The sequence below is a fragment of the Vanessa cardui genome, chromosome 6, assembly GCF_905220365.1.
Source record: "Vanessa cardui chromosome 6, ilVanCard2.1, whole genome shotgun sequence".
Classification (NCBI taxonomy): Eukaryota; Metazoa; Arthropoda; class Insecta; order Lepidoptera; family Nymphalidae; genus Vanessa; species Vanessa cardui.
In genome coordinates this window covers 1,976,424-1,997,306 of record NC_061128.1, presented here as the reverse complement: position 1 = coordinate 1,997,306, position 20,883 = coordinate 1,976,424, and the positions used below count along the sequence as shown (strand labels likewise).

Here is a 20,883-nt window from a genome sequence, read left to right as displayed (position 1 = left end):
GACAAATAGCGTCGAATGGCGCGATAGGGAGCTATTTCTATTGGTTGTGTAAATCGGCAGTAATCGGTTTTAATTTCAATCTATTGCATTTTCCGATGCTACATCTAATTTGTGTCTTACTATACTTAATTGTGTTTGTGGCAAACATTCGTGTTATTATTATAATATCTTTATATCGGATGGCTCTTGTAGTGTTCTGATCCTTTCTCTGTGTCTGTTTTATCTGCTATAATTCTATCATCCCATTTATTATTTATATAAGTATAGTTTTTTATCATACTGAATAAAAACAAAGTTGAAATTATTGATGATAACATTATGGTTTATATTTTGAAGTTACAAGATTATAAATTAAGATTAATGTTTTATGCATAAATTAATTATTATTTTTGCATAAATGTTTGGAATACTAGGAACTGTCTACATGCCATTGAAGAGTAATGTGCGCAAATATTGGAGTCATTATTTAAGCAAAATTAATTAATTAAATCAGAAGATGTCCATGTAAATACACGTAGCTTATTTATGTTTCAGAATAGATTATGTAAGTGGTTTGGAACTTAAAGAAATATAAATGTCTATTTAAAAAAAAAGGTTTATTAAGTATACGCTATAATCATCTATGATAAATATTGTAATTATTAAGTAACATTGTCATTAAATAAGTTCCGAATACATGTAGCTTTTTACCAAAGATGATGATTTATAAATCACTCATATATAATCTGTTTCGAACATGTTCGAAATTTAAATTTAAGTGTATAAGATGTTTCAAATAAGATATTAAAACTATCTCTTAAACTTACATTGATAATTAATTTTAGATTATTGCTGATAAATTCGTGGAGCTTAATTTTTGTATGCATTTTTAATTTACTATAGATATCGTCTCGGTGTTGCAAGATTATCAGGGTAAATAAAATATTTTTTTACGAACATATCGCTTTGACGGTTTTTCGGTAATTAGAAGCTATAATTGTAGCTATATTTATTATTTACAATAAAAAACCTATTATTAATAGATAGCCGTCATTCTATCTGTAATGATAAGTTAAAGATTCAGAAACACTTGTACAAGTGTATAGGAATATATTTTCATTCGATTAGTTAATTTAAAACGTATTATAACATAAATAGTCGTTGATTTCCAATCACGCTTATATTATTTAAAGAGTTAGTTGCACACTAGTGTTAAAAATTGTAAGGAAAATAATATATATTGAAATACGTAATACGATTATAATTGTAGCGGTATATTCTTTGTATATAATAATAATATATTTTCTGAGGATTGTCTCGAAATAGAAATAAAAACACGTTTGAATGAAAAATATCTTATATTTGTGTAAGACTCACATTAAAATGTTACCTTCAGTGCTAAGTCATTTATATTCTGTAATGTATAACAACTTTGTATATAATTAAATGAATGTATTCATCGATTGACGTGGTATTTATACAAACATAGGGAAAATTGTCTATGGTTTCATAAATAAAATTGCACTCTCTATCTAGCTGTCTATGGTAAGCGTCAATCACTTTTTTTATCATGTAGAGATTAAAATGTATGGTATGGACCCTTTAACATATCACAATAAATCTCATTTTTCCGTAGTTGTCAATCGAAAGCCAAAACGGTATAATAAATAATGATATAAATATTGATGTTTGCTGTAAACGATATCTATGTAATTGTATAATGAAAGTGTTATACGTGATTAGTATCAAAGTATGTATAATGTATGCACACCTAAATAGTTATACCTGCGGAAAGGCTGATGACTTTGTGTCCAATCCATATGTATAATGGAAAGAAAGACGATTCTTTTTACTACTCTTTTGTGCAACATTATCAAGTGTAGCCATGCATTTTAAGTAGATAATTACCAAGCTTAAAGAATTTGAATTAATACAATGAGAAAAGAGATGTATTTTTTGTAAAAATTGTACTGAATAAGGTATTTCGTGTCGTACTGCCGCTTCTACTGTGAAACTTGACAAGTAATGTATGAAATCTATTTATATGCAGCCTCCTTTTATCTCAGCACATTCCTTCTATATAATACATGTACAATGACACGTCAATAATATATCCGTGTATATTTTTATATTCGACTGCCTTTGTTGTTGCCTTATCTTTATATCCGGTCGCCGGCAGACGGCGGGTTCTTACGGTTGTGTTTCAGGGCAAATAATTGTTACTGACGTTGTGAGTATTAATGTTACCGCGAATCTAAACATTCATTAAATATTAATTAATTTCTTAAACTGAATTTAGATTTTCTGCAACAGTATAATCGAGTGAGTAATTGGTAAGTACGTATGTATAACGTGTTGTTGCCCGTTCCATAAAGGCGGCTACTATGTGTGTGTGTTGTCATTATAATTGTTCGAAAATTGATTTCTTGAAAGTTTCAGATGAAACAATACAGCAATTATTTTTGAGTAAAACTTAACAAGCTTCAGTATCAAGCGCAGTTATAGATCAAGTAGTATTTTGTTAAAGTGATAGTGAAAAGAACAGAGTTAGTAGACAAAAGTAGACCATACACGAACATTTGCAGGTTTCTAATTTTTTCATGCCATAATGTGATGTCAAAATACTAAACAATCACAAAACACTAATATATTAATAATGTAAATTTTATTATCTGCTATTGATGTGTGGTTAAATTTAAATGATTTACTGTTGCAGTAAAATACTTTTGACTATAAAATTTAGTACTTCAATGTAAATATTTAAGTCTAATAATTTAAAGCTTCGAAAAAAAAACTATATTTATATTTGCCTTATTACTAGTGCATTTAGCCCTTATTTACGATGACAATATGTAACGGTTCAGTGAAATGAAAATCCGAAATCAGGATCACCTGTGCCTACAAAATTAGAAAAAAAAAAATAGCTCTATGGGTAATAACGCCTTGATTACAGTTATTTTCGGCCGTTAATCATCGAGAACGTTTATTTATTTCAGAATCGCACTAGATTTAGATGTATGTTGTACCGATGTGAACTTAACTGCGTATAAGTTACTACACGTATTCTCTGCGCGTATGAAGTTCGCAAATTAAATGTTACTATATCAATATAACATATTATTAGTATAGATGTAACCATTATGTGTCATGTCTAAGGTAAATGTAATGAGTGTCTTGATATTTGAAGACGAACTGTAGCTAATACTCTCTTATCCTATTACGGACAATAGAAGCGTTGTGTACAAAATGGCCGCCTGTGACTATTTGCTGACCTTTCACAATATAAAAGAAATTAGTATTATGCTAAATAAAATGTTATATAAATTGTTTGGTCAAAGGTAAGTTTGTTTGATCAAATTTAGAGTAGTATCTAAATTTAATAATAAATCATTTTGTCGGGTTGTGATCGAAATGATTTATTAGCTACAGTTGGTCGTCTGAAATGAGCTTAACTTTTTTACAAAGCTAGGTAAGGTCTATGATTTGTTTCAAGATCAGATGTTTAATTTGTGCAACGAATGAGGTGGACCACGCTCACTTTGCTTACAATTTTGTAAATTAGCTAAAAGCTAAATTTGTACATGATCCATCTGACTGTAGTACTGGATGTTATTATTGATTTTCAAATATAGTTTTTGTTTAAATGTTACGTTCGAAAATATGATTATGTTAGGAGCGTGGTTCCGAGGCATGTGACTGTTAGTCTGTAAGCATCTTCTTGTATTTTATTGTTGTATATCATTCAAGCGCTGAGATGTAAGCGAAAGACGGTATCATGTATTGTCTGAAAATAAAGCTAGTCATGTGTTTAAAATTGTTTAATTTCTTACCCAGTTACTCCATTATTTTACTCTTGTTTTACTATTTAGTATGTAATCCTGAAACCGGATATAGCTTAGGAGTCGACGGATGTCGAATGAACACCTTTGACAAATTGACATTGAATGGAGAATGTTCACTAATTTTGATTATTATCGCTCTATATTGTCTGTCAAAAATAAAAAATAATAGTGAAAGAATTAATTCGATACGTCAATTAGTTTCCGAGTTATAAGTAAAACAAGTTGTAACGCACGACGCGGGTTGCCGGTGACGGTGTGACGTCATTGTACAACACGCTCAGTCTGGCTCACTCTGCCCGCCCGCCATTGCGCGACCGCGCCTTCGATTTTATACCTAAATACTTTTAAAAATGTCCAATCCAAATACTAAGAAATCATGTGTTTTGCTTAAATGTAAAAATACAACTACCAATTCGCCGGAAAAGTTGAATTTTATAGTTCCAAAAGATGTTAAAACGCGAAAAAAAATTGATAAAAGCGATTAGATCGATTACAATAGCGTATTCATAATACATATACCAGAGCTCGATACCATCGAACATGTATTTCTCATCTATATCATGCACTACCTGAGGAGAGCAATAATCACAGGACGACCTACGGTCGACAAAGTAGACGAGGCGATGGAGGTAATTTATTCCTTTCTGAAAGAAAACTCCAACTAATGTCAATTTTCTATTAGCGAGTTAGAGACCATGTGTAATAGGCTATATGACTGGTTTTTAAAATCCATTTTATATTATTTAGTAGAAGTTAAGGAAACCAGTAAAAGTTGGGTTTTTTATTTCTAGTACATATTTGCCGAAAAATATCATATTAAAAATTCCATATTTAAATAGCGCGCAAAAACGCTACTTGGACAATATGGCGCTGCAATGGGGTCGGTGACGTCACTTTCCTGTATTTTAATCTGTAGTACATATAGTAGAAAAGCAGTTTACAAGAAAGTGACTTCATCATAAGCCCGGTTAATTTTTGTTAATATAAATATAAGCGTTTTGTGTCACGTGACAAAAGTTTGAAAATTTGAATTTTTATTTATGGATTTTTGAATAAATTAAGTATTATTTTTAACTTTCGTTAGTAAATAACCATTTTTAAACTCATAATATACATTGATTACAATAATTTTTTCGCATTGTCAAATAGTCTTTTATTATTTTATGTAATTATTATGAATTTGTAGGTCGGACCCTACAATTTTCATTACAGTAATTTTTCGATATCTATCACGAGAAAAAAGGTAATTTTGCCGTTTCGTTTATAAAATATACTTTGGTAAAAAAGGCATATTAATCGATACAAGATTTTGTAGATGATAAAAAAGCTTGGAATTAATACCTGTTTCCAGGCAGGATACATTACATACATATATAATTGTATTTAACTAATATGATTGTATTTTTTAAATGTTGAAAAAGAACTACTGAGTTTCTTGCCGGTTCTTCTCGGTAGAATCTACTTTTCGAACCGTTGGTAGCTTTAATTAATTGTTAAATGACGATACAAAAGTGCTTGTAAAAGCCTACTAGAATAAAGTTTATTTTGATTTTAAAATTGGTGTATTTTTATCGAAATCTCGATAACAATGATCGATACATGAAAAATGTATAGGACCTTAATTGTAGATCGTACAAAAAGCAAAAAAGTATTCCATAAAAAAATTCGTATCTCGATAGGGAACCGAGTTATGATAAAAAGTGATACTAAGCGGTACGCTTCCCGCGCCGCGCGTTGTGAATTGACGTCACAGCACTCGCGCGGCTGTTAGCGAGACTCGATATTTTTTGAAACTTTGAATGCCTATAAAATCAAAACTACTAGGTATTTTTAACTAAAACAAAAACTAGTGTATTTGTATATATACAAGCTTTACTGAAAATACTAGTAACATTCTCCATTAAGTATTATTTATAACTTTCGTTAGTAAATAACCATTTTTAAACTCATAATATACACTTATTACTATAGTAATTCACAATTTATTTTTCGCATTGTCAAATAGCCTTTTGCCGCGATATTATTGGTTGAGAGCTTAATTAATCCTCGGATTTACGCAAAAATGATTTTCTGAACGTCGACGAAACTTTATCGAATCGAATTTTCAAAAGTAAAATTAAAGTGGAAAGTAATCAATTGTAATCTTATTGTAAGTAAATATATATTAATGATTGATCATAAACTCTTAGTAGGGCACATTATAGCAAGCCTTTTAGGAATTTGCAAGAAATACGTAAATCTGAGGTTTATTTATCTTCTGCTCCCATTGGACTAGGCTTTGGTCTTTGTTTAACTATAATACGTTTCTATTTATTAGGGTTCATGGTTATTTGGAATTTCTGCTACTTTATAGTTAAAAAGTCTTTATTTAATAATTAAGATCTCGTTTAATATCTTTTAAAGTCTTTTAAAATGAAGTGAACCATTGATTTCTAACAAGGGTTGTTAAATAAAACGAATTGGTATTCTCATAATAAATATTATTTCAACATTCCGTGTACTAGCCTAGTTAGTGTACATAGTCGGCCGCAGGTAACAAAATACAAAATAATATTTACAGAGAAATTTCGTAAAAATATATGAACTGTACTGTTAACCGTAACTCATAAAAATATACAAATACAGTACAAATCATATTAGAAATATCAATTATATCAACCAAAATAAAACATACTCCCTTACTCCAAACTTGATTATAACTAATGAAATTATTAATACAACCACGAATACTAGCAATTTGACTAATCAATAACATCTGTCGCTATAATATTAATAAATATAACAGTTAAAAATAAAGATTAATTCAATATAATTGAAATATCTAATGGCAGCTTGCGGAGTTAGTTCGGAATGCCGACCGATTCACCAAGTTTGGGAGTAAGTTATCAAGTTTTTATACAAACTAGTTTAACTAAAAATCACATAAATAAAATATATGACGATACATGTCATTGGGTATACAATTTATTTATTAAAACTGTAGTCTTTAAGAACAGCGAGAAAATTCCGTAAGAAACATTTTCGATACACGATAATTTATTGTCATGTGACACTAAAATATAATAACTCTGGGTATTAGAAAGGAGGAATAAACATCAACAAAATCCGGTTTAATGTTTCCTTAGTGATTCCGTCGTCGTGTATCGTTTTTGTTTCTGACAGAATTTCCCTTTTGGTAGTATAGTAGAAGTGGCACAGGTTTTGTTTTAAGTAAAATAAGATGGTGAAATAATATAGTAAAACTCTTTCTCATAATACATTTATATTTTACACTATTTACAATAATTTGGTTTTTATTGGTGTATACATGTTTAGTGCCACTTCTAGTATACTCTTTGTTCTGTGTTAATCCTAGTGATCGTTCTATTCCATTACCATAAAATAAGACATTGTAAATAATTAGAGCAATGGGATATGTTCAGTGTGCACAATTTAAAGATGAAACGAATTGCAGGCCTCAAACTCGGTTCCAACATTGTTTACAATCAATACCAACGGGAATTTTCTTTGGTACTTTATTTTAAGCTAACAATCTAATGCTAGCGTAAAACTAAGCTCGAATCTAATGCTAAGTTTTTGAACGTCGGAACCGGCCATATTATTTTTCTAGAGATTCCGTGCCGAAAATATTTCATTATTCTCAAAGGGCGAGCGCGGCCGAGCGCTTGTCTCTGCTCTTGTTCCTGGCCACCGTGCGCGCTTTACACGCTGCAGTATTTTGAAGATGCTGAAAAGCAAATAAAACTATTATTTTACGATTATTACTGATAGGCATAAAGGTATCACCGAAGTGTAACATTGTCTGTCATGCACGAGCATTTTTAATTGAATAGTCGTTTTTTTTTATATAATAAATGTAAAGTATAATTTTTTGAAAATAATTCATTTTAGGGTTCAATAAGGGTGTAAAATTAAAATTAATAGAGTATGTAGTGCGGCCTCACCCGCTGCAGCTTGTTGAGCTTGCGCAGCGCGGCGGGCGGCGCGTCGTGCGGCGGCTCGAGGTCGAGCGCGCTGCGCAGCGCGGCGCAGTGCGGCGCCAGCGCGGCCAGCCCGGCGCCCAGCGCGCCCGCCAGCGCGCCGTACGCCGCGCGCGCGCCCCACGTGCCCAGCGACAGCGCCTCGCCGCCCACGCGCACGCGCTCGCCGCCCACGCTGCCGTCCTGCGGGGATACGACACGTTACTGTGACGGCCCATTTCAACAATAACAACAACGGCCTGTAAATTCCCACTGCTTGGCTAAAGGCCTCCTCTCCCTTTGAGGAGAAGGTTTGGAACATATTCCACCGCGCTTTTCCAATGCGGGTTGGTGGAATACACATGAGGCAGAATTTCTATGAAATTTGTCACATGCAGGTTTCCTCACGATGTTTTCCTTCACCGCTGAGCACGAGATGAATTATAAAGACGAATTAAGCACATGAATCAGCGGTGCTTTTCTGGATTTGAACCCACAATCATCGGTTAAGATGCACGCGTTCTAACCACTGGGCCATCTCGACTCATTTCACTATTACTTACTACGGATTTTACTTGGACTTATCACCGTTTTTCGACGTCATTTCTACCGAAAAAAACCGGCAAGGCACTCGGAACATTTTTATTCGGATTATGACGGCCTCCGTGGTCGAGTGGTGTGTACACCGGTTTTCATGGGTACGCCACTCCGAGGTACCGGGTTCGATTCCCGGCCGAGTCGATGTAGATTACCATTAGTTTTCTATGTTGTCTTGGGTCTGGGTGTATGTGGTACCGTCGTTACTTCTGATTGTCCATAACACAAGTGCTTCAGCTACTTACATTGGGATCAGAGTAATGTATGTGATGTTGTCTCATATCATTATTATTTATTCAAAATAGATATAAAAATGATATAATCTTAAACTACAATACATCAGTCTCGCTAAGACCGTGACGTGTGGCCTCACCTCGAAGTACTTGAGGATGTCCCGGAAGGTGGCGCGCTGCAGCTTGCGGTCGCGCTTGGCGCGGTACTTGTGCGAGTCGCGCGCGAGTTGCTCGAGTCGCGGAAGCACATCTTGCTCCTCAGGCCAGTCGTACTCGTCGTCGTCCCCACTCACACGCTCGTGCGCGACAGCCAGCGCGCCGCCCGCCGCCAGACGCACCTTAGAATTAACAGATAATTATAAATCACCGTTACTTACAGAGTCGAGATGGCCCAGTGGTTAGAACGCGTGCATCTTAACCGATGATTGCCGGTTCAAACCCAGGCAAGCACCGCTGATTCATGTGCTTAATTCGTCTTTATAATTCATCTCGTGCTCAGCGGTGAAGGAAAACATCGTGAGGAAACCTGCATCTGACAAATTTCATAGAAATTCTGACACATTTGTATTCCACCAACGCGCATTGGAACAGCGTGGTGGAATATGTTCCAAACCTTCTCCTCGAAGGGAGAGGAGGCCTTTAGCCCAGCAGTGGGAATTTACAGGCTGTTACTTTACTTTACTAGCTACAGTCTTTAACTGTTTGTCTTCAGTCACGCAAGTCACTTTAGACCACGAGGTGTAACGATTTTCATAAAGCTAAGCATTGCATACCTCGAGGCTACAAGCGTCGAGTAGCTCAGCGAGTCTCTGGAAGGAGGGCTGCCTGTCGGCGAGCAGTGCTCTTGCGTGCGCGGGCTCGGCGAGCAGTAGCAGCAGCGCCCAGCCGTCCAGCGCAGCGGCGTGCCACGAACCTTCCTCCACGGCCGCGCCAGACACCTTCACGCTGCCGTCTCCCTGGAAGGATAAACTTCGTTACTTCTACACACATACTTTATGATGACATATTCCGATTTTATAATATACATCCGGAAGATAAATAACAATTTATATTAAATTATAATATTGTGACAGGAGGGCTGGTTCGTTTTTTGCCCAGAGGATCGGAATTGCGATTCAACGGGGAAATGATGCTAGCATTCTTGCCACCATTCCACGCGGTCAAGATTTATACAGTAACTAGTTTTAGTTCATATTTGTATATATATATATTTAAGCATTTAATGTTGTTAATTCCTATAATAAATGTATAATTATAATAACTTGTGTAGCAATCAGAAATGGATAACCCCTGAAGGTAGCCAAAATTACAATGGAAAACAAAAGTATTTACGTCACAGGGAACGTTAAACAACATTTTATTTTGTAATAAATTAAAAATGACGGTCATTTTTCGTGGTACGATAAATAATAAGGCAAATAATAATAAACAAGAATATAAATAGACGAATACACAATGCATAAATCAGGTAGCATTAAACAAGTTCGACGCTGACATTGAAAATGTATATCAGCGACGGGTCGATGCCTTTTGATATTATTGGCTGCGACGATGACCTTGACTCTTGATTTTACAGAGATATGTGTTCCGTATTGTTTAACATAATTAGTATCTGCTGACCGCGCTTCGTTTTTATATCTAGTTTCACTTCCTTGTTTGTGTTATTATTTTTCCAAAAAGTTTCTAGTTCTATGAATAATATTTACTTATTGTAGGACTGCGACTTAAAAATAAAACGTTTATTTTTAAGTCGCAGTCGTCAATAAGATTTAATCTTCTATTATATAGAATAAAGTCAGTTATGAGGTTTTATTTTCTCACATTTTTTACCTTTGTTATTTAATATTATGAGTGAACAAATCAAACAATTATATTGTTTTGTATAATATTTTCGTTGTTTACACATTAAAGTCAATTTTTGTATGGGTTTACTTTAACCTTAATTAAAAGACTCAGGTTGTCAGGCGATAAAATCGGCGACCTGTTTGTTGAAGGAATAATAGACTACCAAATGTATTACCACTATTATAATGTTATTCATGACCTCTGATGTAAATGTATGTAATAATTATTTCATATTATCATTTTAAAAATAAATTTTATTATATTTGTTTCTTAAAATTAAGTGGTAAATATACACACCTTAAGATAACTGCCGCTGAAGATTGTTTCATACATGCGCATGATCTCAAGCACCTCTGTAAGATCGTCTTCTAGCAGATAGCACAGCACCGCCAATGATGAGCAACACTGAAGAAGAAGCAAATTTGACATTGTAATTCAAATATTGTCTTTAGGCGTTTTTGCTAACTTTAAATTTATACATAATTTTGCTAGCATTTTTGCCACCATTTCACGTTTTAAAGATTTATACAGTAACTATTTTCAATTCATATTTGGTTTTATTTAAGCATAAATGTTCAAATTATTCTGGGATGTATCAATATAAGAATATCTTTACCTCAGTGCGCGTGTCAAGTGAGGCCGATTTGTCGATAGCTGCAGCCGCAAGAGCCGGACGTACTTCCGATAGGAATTCTTCAGTACCCTCCTCACCGATCTAGAAATAAACATATTGACAATTTAGATTTGACGCATTTCTTATCATCCTGCTGCATTTATGCACATTAACTAATCTTGAAAACACAATGCATCCAGCATTACTAACTATATTTATAAAAAACTAGCTTTTGCCCGCGACTTCGTTCGCGTGGACTTCAGGTTCGTTCCGTCTAGTCTAGTAATCGCTTAAAATCGCTTCGTAAATAAGCCATTATTTCTCGTACAAAGTAAAGGATAAAAAATGTTTATTGTGGGTTATTCCTAAGAGATGAACATATACCATCACGGACTTTTTTGCAGACCTTTTTAAGTTTTACAATACTTGTACTACACATTGTTTTGATCTATCTTGTAGGATTCAGTCAGCGTTTGCAATGTAAGCGCAAAAAATGTGTTTTTTTACGACCTCACATTAGAAACCTCAAAAATTGTAGCCTATGTGTTATTCTGATGTATAAGCTATATTGTGGTAAAGTTTCATTCAAATCCATTCAGTAGTTTGTACGTGAAAGAGTAACAAACATCCATACATCCATACATACAAACTTTCGCCTTTATAATAGTAGTAGGATAAAAAAAAATTGTAAAGCTGTAATGTCATGACAGATAATGTTTCTACTGGGCTGGCTTACGCACCTGCAGGGCCAGGATGGGCACGAGGGCGGCGGCGGCGCGGCGCTCGCCGTCGCGGCCGCGGCGCAGCGCCTTGGTGACGTGCTCGGCCAGGGTGACGCGCTGGCCGCTGAGCACGTGCGCGAGGTAGCGGCGCTGCAGCGCGCTGCGCAGCGCCACGAGCGCGGCGGCGCGCGCGGCGTTCGCTCTCGCGCTCAACGCATCGATAATCTCTAAAACTTTTTCTTCCAATTTCTCTTGGATTTCGTTTTCTAAAATAAAGGAACATTACGGTATTCAAAATTGAATCATTTTTCCCTCTTATGTCTAATAGGCTATTTGACAATGCGAAAAATAAATTGTGAATTATTGTAATCAGTGTATATTATGAGTTTAAAAATAGTTATTTACTAACGAAACTTGAAAATAATACTTAATATATTCAAAAATCAATAAATAAAAATGCATTTTTTCAAACGTTTGTCACGTGACACAAAACGCTTTGTTTGTTCAAATTAGCGCTTATGATGAGGTCACTTTCTTGTAAACCTTGCTCTTCTACTATGTGTACCACAGATTAAAATACAGCAAAGTGACGTCACCGACCCCATTGCAACGCCATATTGTCTAAGTAGCGTTTTCGCGCGTTACTTAAATATGGAATTTTTAATATGATATTTTTCAGCAAATATGTACAAGAAATAAAAAAAATCAACTTTTAATGGGTTCCTTGACCTCTACTAAATAATATAAAATGGATTTTAAAAACCAGTCAAATAGCCTATTGCTTAGTAACAATCTGCCGAAGTTGTCAAACTATGTGCCAGTCACTAGTTATCTCAAAACGCATTTGTAAACATTCGATTTTTTAATCAGTTTCGAAATAAAATTTATCCATAAAAACTGATAAGCTTGATTGAAACTGAAGTTGCATGGCTTGTTAAATTTTATTACTTTGTTTAAAAAATATATTACGAAAATCATCAATGTTGCAATTAAGAAATATATGGTCTGATATTTCGTGAGCAATCTTTATCTTATCAGAGTTAATAATATTTATGCATATTTTTTACTATTTTTATTAATTGCACAGGCCTAGCTCGACTATTCTCAGGGTAATTTAATACAATTTGACTTCGACTTTAGGAGACTAATTATTGTAGACTTGTAGCCAATTATAGTCAGTATTCATTTTACAAAATTAAATGACGGACAGTTTCCATGTAAAAAACTTAATGAACAAATCTAGATAAAAGACAATAGTTTTATTGGAAAATTTACAGTGTTATAAAAACAGGTGTGTTGAATACTCATAAATAAATAATATAAATATGTAATATTAGTGTATATGATAATAGAGCAGTAACTGTAGCTGTAGCAGAGTACTTATTTATTGTATATATTATCATATTTCTATATTCTTAGCTGTATATGGTTTGTGGTTGATAATTTAAGTGATTGTGGCAACCTTCATACCAAAGACTAAATGTAAGATATATATTATAAATTTATTAAATAATGTTATTCATTCAATTTATTATTACAATATAGAAACACTAATTGAAAATATTTTTAAAACTTTTAAGGCAAGTAGCTATTCACTGAAGCCACAAAATGTGAGATTAATTTATAAGTATGAGAGTTAAAATATTCAATTTTAAAAAATTTTATTACAAGTTCATTCATTAGGTATTATTGTTCCTGCACTCTTTTCTTATAATTTTTCACCTTATATTCACAGAAACATTGTAATAGTAAAATTATATAAGTACAGATTGCACATACAATGCATGTGAAACTGGTAATAATTCTTACAACTCACAATTTTTAATGACTTAACATAATTAGACATTATCTATGTATTATTTTTATTTATATATATTTATAATATCTTGATAAATATTGTGCAAGGTAAATTTATTCTTATATCTATAATAATATATATATATATATATATATATATAATTTATCTTTTTAAGCCTGTTTTGTGTATCATTGTTCATTGGTATTTTTAACGATTGTCCATTATCTAGTGTTTGGATAAGTAACCCTTATAGTAGTAAATGTACATACCAGCATCATCATGATTGCTTCTGAGGTCTGATGCACCTGAAGTCTCCGAATAGTTGTCATTGGTCATATCTATGCCAGCATCTTCATCTGACGAGTAAGGGAGTTCTGTTCTCCTGTGCTCTAAAATAATATGAAAATATTTTAAGAATATTTTTTCAATAAATTACTTTGAACTTCTTCAGTATTAACCGAATCTCTATCAATATTACAATAAAAAAATTAAATTTATTGTTTTATATTATTGTGTAAATATTTTTAGAAATCAATTACGATACAATTTCGAATTTTGCAAATTATTATGAAAATGTTGTTTGAACAATAAATTATAAAGAAATGATCATATAGTAGTTGTTTGGTAAATAAAAAGAATTACCTAACACAACAATATTTTGTTATATAATTTTAAGATAATTAGCTTCAAGGTCAAACAATTTACGTATTTGATAAAAATAATATATCGACTATGCACGTTGAAAGGTTACTCGCATGTGGGGCATTTGTTATGAAATCGTGAAAGTTTATTACATTCTAACGCTTGTGAAATAGGGAAGTTATTAGGGTCTATTTAGATATCAATGCAAGCATATGGTCAAAAAGAGATGTTATCGCTAATCTGAGCGGGCTAATGTACGTGGACTTGTCATGAATGTAAACGGAGACTGTGGACACAAGGCCACCGCGTGATATCATTCTTGGCAAATTCCAAACCCAGCAATGATTTAACGATTTCAAACAATCCCAATTATACGAGCTAAATAAAAACTTACCGTATTTTCCTTTTTTCTTTCCTTTAGGCATGGTGATAGTGATTTCTGACGAACTGCTTATGGTAAAATTAAATATATTCACTAGTTAATTAACTACGATTCACACTTGATCAAGACGGAGAAAAGTATGATATATCAGTTCTTATAGAACAATTTGGGCACCAAATATAAAATAAAACTAAAATTTCAGAAAAACTTTTTAACATGTTTAACCGTGTATCATGCACACACGACTCCGCTTATTTGCGCAATGGCGTCTGACAGCTTGTCATATAAAGGGGCGCACTAGCAAGGGTTTTTCCACCATTTTGTCCGCCATCTTGGATGGTGTTAACATATAAGAATTGTAAAACAACATAATTTTTATTTATGAATATATTTACTTGTATAATTTAATGATTTATTGTATGCGCACTGTGAAGAAAGAGTTACTCATTCGTAAAAAAAAAAAAATTATTTAAAAAATATTTGAAAGTAACATTCAAGGAAGATAATAAGTATACGCTGGGGAATTATGTAAATAATTTTTATCATTTTTTTAGTAACTAGTAACATTTTACTTTACCATTTATGAATGTGGTGCAATATTTCATAAAGTCGTTTCAAAGGAAGGTGATTGTTTATTTTCGCATTTCGCACATTTACACAATGTTTTAAATAAGAATACTCTTGTTTCATTTGTGTTAAAGTATAATATTATGCAACTTTTCTAAATTTCATATTCAAATGACACCTAATAATCAAAGGATTAAACGAACTGTACCTACTATTTAAATTATTTTATATTTTTTAATAATACAATTATTTTATTATTATTATTAATATGAGTACATTTACACGGTCTCCGGTGCTTATATAGTCACAACAATGTCCACATTGGGACCACCTTGGCGGAATATAACTATGTAGACGTAGAATCTGTAACAGATTCAGGCTGCAATAAGGCTTCTAGACCGACAAGCTATTTAGATACTTACTAAACATAACTATATAACCACATCAATATAACATATAGTACCGATATAGTTACCAAAGATAGGTAAAATGGTAACATAATTAAAGTTGGGTTAAAATATCGCGTAAATAGTATTACTTTATTGTCTTCATTCAAAGTCTCCATACAACATAATATTGTGTCATTCATATTAAAAAAGATATTGTGGATGTGGATTAACAAGGTGGAATATTAGGTCACCAATATAAACAAAATTTCCCAGAAGCGGGCGCGTATTACATCAAAATTTGCAATTCAGTAAAATAAATTTATCTTGGATTTTATTAACTAAAAAAAAAAACTCTTATTACTGCGTAAAATAGGAACTTCTATTACTTCGAGTGGACAGTGGTACAATATCATGATCTAGAGCTACGCTAGGCGCTAAAATTAAAAAGAATTTGATAATAAATGAACTTTTAAATAAAAAAATACGAATGGTTTAATTCAATAAAAACCCTTTTTGTTAGGCGAAATCAAGTCATGACATTATTCATTACTTTGTTATGCTAAAAATTAATACTCGATTAGCAATTGATAATAATTTTACGTCAATGATCAATTGTGTGATATTTACATTATGTCCCAATTTTTGATTATATTATTTAAGTAATTAAAAGAGTAAATTCATGCACTTCAATAATGCAATTTCATTCGCGTTTAATTTAGATAGTCTAATTTAAACGCGAATGAAATTGCATTATACATTAAATCCTTCTAAACGAGATGCATTTTCTGGAATAACTTTTATTCATATTGGCTGTACTAAAAAAAAAAAGTATAAAGTAATAAAAGTATCCGTAAAATAGGTATAAAAAGTATATTTAATTGAATTCAGCATTTAACAGTAAAAAACTTGGAGACACTATTTTTTAATAAAATGTAATTATAAAAATGGAATGTGAAGTTTATTAGTTCAGCTCACAACCTACATTTTCCCTACAATTTTATGATTTTATTTCCTAGTGTTTATTATACCTAACGACAAACGACACTAATGACAATTTAATTTAAACACATGTTTTTTGATTCAATTTGTCTATTGGTAAAATTATAGAAAAAAACAGAAATAAATTCGGAAATAAAATCTTTACATAAAAAGCTTACAGGCTTCATTTACAGCTTTTTGTTTAGCTTTATTACAAAAAATCCGTTCTATGCTAAATTGTTACATAATTATGTTTAATTTAATATAATCTAGACAAATTACTTTATTAAATATAAAATGAACAAATGTATAAAAAAATACAAGAATTAAGGCATAAATTGAATAGTCACCTTTGTCGTTTGAAAAAAAAAAATCTTTATTTAAAACAGCATTCACATTTTTGTCAACGTTAAAATTACAACATAATAAACAATGGTGTGTAAAGTGTACATTCGAAATTTAGCATGGTTTATAATGACGACTAAGATTTGTTCAATAAATTAGCTCCAATGGCGCATTAACACGTTCAGTGCCAGCGACACGCCTAGCGTGTTCATGCGAATTTCTATAGCCACGCCGCGAACACGCTAGGCGTGTTCTAAGAATTTCAGTGATATCTTAAAAACTAGGCTAAATTATTCATTCAAACTAATTGTGTGCAATCTTCAAGCGATAAGCTACTGAGTTTTTAAGTGGCCCGTTAAAAATAATATTTTTTTTTTATTTTACAAAAAAATGTCTTTCGTAATGCCGGCGACACGCTAGGCTTGTTCACTTATTAAGGATAATCATAGATTGTCAAACTGTTTTTTCAACAAACCACATTTTATTTATGGCTTATTACCAATTTGTTGAAAATTGAACTAATTTTGTTATTGTTTTCTCAAATTTGCGGAACTTTGTTACATTTTTTTTTGTACAAATATCTATTATTATAAAAATTTATACACCTTTGTAGTATAAAAAAATATAAATAAAAATTTTAACAAAAAGAAAAACCGACTTCAAACAAAACACTATTTTAAAACAAATTAATATGCACGAAAAAGTAATAAAAATAATTGCGTATTCAACATATTTTTTAGTCTTCCTAAGTTAAATGAAATGAAAAATATTAGACTACTTAAAAGTCGATTTACGATTATATAATGTAGTTATAGTTATTGAATCGAATTGATAACCTCCTCCTTTTGGAAGTCGGTTGAAAACTATATAAGCCGTAATTCTGCCATTCCTATTTAATAACAAAGTTTATACTAAATTGTCTTACTTTGTGTTATGTTGATACTGATTATGTATTACAAGTACCTATATGTTAGTTCGATTAATCATTAACTACCACATACATACACCAAATATATAAAATTAAACACTAAATAAGGCTGATTTACCTTAAAAATGTAAACTCATGTCAACTTCAAATTCGTGTTACAAGAATTGAAGTAATGAAACAATAAAACGAGTTTAGCTTACAAGAAGCTTGATTGTTTTTTAATTATTTGTTTATTAATTATTACTTATTTAATTGTTCTTTATTATTATATCAAGACATGTGCACCGAATCGATATCCTATGACCTTTGAACATTTCTAGCAACTAATAAGAAAGTGAACGAAACAAGTGAGATAAAAATTGATTTTAGAAATTAATAAGTATGTATTTGAGAAAACAAAAAAAGAAGGTGGATTTTTATGGACACTTTATGAAGCGAAATTTAAACTCTGTTTTAATTTGTATTGAAAGTTCTATTTTATTTTATTTGATTATACCTTGCTACTTTTAAACTGACCCGCGTCCTTTGCAGGGATACAACAGTAGATAACAGGTAACAGTATATATCATGAACAATTTTTTTATTGAAATACGAACTAAATCATAACGCGATAAAAAGTATATATCAAATTCGACACCAATATAAATATGATATGTGGGAATTTATTAAAAAGTTTTACAACCACTGATTCATTATGATGTTTAGTTACCATAAAAGCGGTTTTTTGTCATAATTCCGGGATAAAACACTGACAACATCATTCTAAACACCTTAATTATTGCATAACACAAGAAATATTAACTAACAAAGACCGTTTTAACAAAAAAATTATCATTTTTTTGTTCCTGTGCCAGTGGACACGCTACGCTTGTCCATACAATTTATCTAGCGATGCCGGGGACACGCTTAGCGTGTTCGCGGCATTATGTATGGCGGCATCGCTATGAGCATAGGAAAAATTTAGGTGGCAGTGAACGTGTTAACAAATTTGCCGCTAGTAGGCAATTCAATTTTTTCCGCCCCTACTATTTTTTTTGCAACATTTATGATTTGTGTTCTATCATCCTCATTATATCGTTTTTTCCCGTTATTAGTAAGATTATAAACAAGGTGATATTTCTGTCAGTTACTAGATTATTTTTTTCAAACCGAGTATACGGATTACGGACGTAATGTGTATGCATATAATTATATATATTTTTAATTTCTGTAAGATAATAGCAAATTTGGGCTAAATTTGCTGCCCTTCTAAATCTGCCGCCCTAGGCTCCAGCCTACTTAGCCTATTGGTAAATCCGCCACTGATTAGCTCATAAAAAAACATTTATAGATTCATTTTATTTTTAATTATTCATTTTATACTTTATTGTACACTACAAACATAAGCACGCATAAAAATATAAAGATTTAAAAAAAATTACAACTGTATTATATTTAAGGAACACGATTTATATTTGGACATAAAATCTCATAGTTATAAACTATTTCACAACGTTAACAAACAATATATACAAACTATACATACAAACAAAATTTGAATATATTTTCATACTGTTGGCTTCATTCCTCTGCTCTTGTGGCCTTTCGTCACTTCCAATACTATCCTTCCATCTAGCTTTTTCTTGGTTAGAGCCATACAATTTACCGAATTTGAATTCAGCACACTGAACAGTCACCATCGGCGGAATACCCAGGAAAATTAAACGAGAACTCTTCCTCTTCAATGTAGTGGAACCTCTCATTTCTTCTAGCTCGCGTCCGTTGAGGTACCATCGGATTTCTGTGTCAGGATCACCTCGGCAGTAGGCACGCATGTCATCACCCTCTCCGAACTCTTCACCCAAGCCTTCCAGTAAAGGTTTTCTATGTTCATGTCCGTGAACTTCCATGTATGCTTTACGTGTTGCAAACTTATACGGAGTTACATCGCGCTCAATGTCACATCTGTATAATCCAGTGGCTTCCTCTGTAAGGGCTCCGAGTTTGAGACGACAAGCTGTCGGTCCACAGGCTATGAGTTCGACCCTCCCGATACCGAGGACAGGGAAAGACCTAGTGCTGGGTGCGCGACCAGGTCTGTAGCGGAAAAATTCGTTTGGCTCCTTGAACCAGTTCAGTAGGGTGAAGTTGGCGTCGTATCGACACTCTATTTCGACTTCTTCTTGTCCAGGAGGTACAACTTCGGGTACAATAAGGTGGGTTATGTTAAATGTTCGCGCTTCTATAGAGCTCGTAAGAAGAAAAAGCGCCAACACCAGCATGGTGTCGGGACGCGCGCGCGCACCAAACTGTTCCCTCCCGATCTGACGCGTCCTTAATTAAACAGTTTATTAAACTCCAACACTTAACCGTTCAACGGATCCCTTTGGATTAAAGGGAATTTTTTTCGTCATTTGTAATTGATAGACAAACGTATAATAGGGTTTTTGCTAGGGGTGGTATTAAATTTGAGCGGATATCTCCTAAGCAATTAGTTATGGAATTACTACAGCTGTCATAACTAAAAAGATAAATATTTAATTGAATTTTATTGCGTTGTTCTATTGAGTGTAATAATATGAAAGAATATCTTCACAGTGTTAATGTATAGATAGTAGTAGAGTAGATAAAAAAAATAAAATGTAGTAAATAAGTATTTGAGAAAAAGGTATCGAATAAAAGAAAATTTGTGAGGATATATGTATATTTTTTAATGAAAATAGTACGTATTAATATAGTTCAGTACAACTCATCAGCAGTTGTGGGTTGGAGGTGCCGGCTCCTTGTGAAAATTACGCACGAAATGTGTCATCAATTTCGCGAGCTAGATTGATCTAATCTGCTCGTAAGCGCCTGCCTGGTGGCTACGACTGATATAGTACTTCCTCTCACTGATTTTATCAAACAACCTTCAGAATATTTGTTTGCCTTTATGAAAGAATGTCATAATTTTGTTGCTGATTAGAAGTTAGATCATAGACAAATATTTAGCAGATATTATATACAAGGTAAACAATTCTCTCTCGAACCTCGCTCGATATACAATTTTTAAAAATTGTTGTAGGACATATTTAAAGAAAGATTT

At 32.6% G+C, this 20,883-nt stretch overlaps 2 protein-coding genes across 2 annotated transcripts; both read right to left on the bottom strand.

The window, feature by feature from the left end:
• Positions 1–6,284: 6,284 nt before the first annotated feature.
• LOC124530328 (interferon-related developmental regulator 1) lies at positions 6,285–14,909 on the bottom strand. The gene is made up of 9 exons (XM_047104459.1): positions 14,625–14,909; positions 13,858–13,977; positions 11,809–12,056; positions 11,072–11,170; positions 10,753–10,860; positions 9,384–9,566; positions 8,751–8,948; positions 7,766–7,984; positions 6,285–7,548 (listed from the first exon to the last, which is right to left on the bottom strand). Exons 1-9 carry the CDS (start codon positions 14,653–14,655, stop codon positions 7,462–7,464), a joined length of 1,293 nt encoding a protein of 430 aa, XP_046960415.1. The 5' UTR covers positions 14,656–14,909; the 3' UTR covers positions 6,285–7,461.
• A 4,120-nt stretch (positions 14,910–19,029) lies between these two features.
• LOC124530512 lies at positions 19,030–20,151 on the bottom strand. The gene has a single exon (XM_047104696.1). It carries the CDS (start codon positions 20,078–20,080, stop codon positions 19,301–19,303), a length of 780 nt encoding a protein of 259 aa, XP_046960652.1. The 5' UTR covers positions 20,081–20,151; the 3' UTR covers positions 19,030–19,300.
• Positions 20,152–20,883: the final 732 nt, after the last annotated feature.

Bases quoted from the DNA above. Each gene is read 5' to 3' on its own strand.
- LOC124530328 (XM_047104459.1), bottom strand. From the start codon at position 14,655: ATGCCTAAAGGAAAGAAAAAAGGAAAATACG. The intron at 11,171-11,808 runs GTGCGTAAGCCA...GTTTATTTCTAG, and splicing joins TGCCCATCCTGGCCCTGCAG to ATCGGTGAGGAGGGTACTGA. The intron at 8,949-9,383 runs GTATGCAATGCT...GTTAATTCTAAG, and splicing joins TCGACGCTTGTAGCCTCGAG to GTGCGTCTGGCGGCGGGCGG.
- LOC124530512 (XM_047104696.1), bottom strand. From the start codon at position 20,080: ATGCTGGTGTTGGCGCTTTTTCTTCTTACGAGCTCTATAGAAGCGCGA.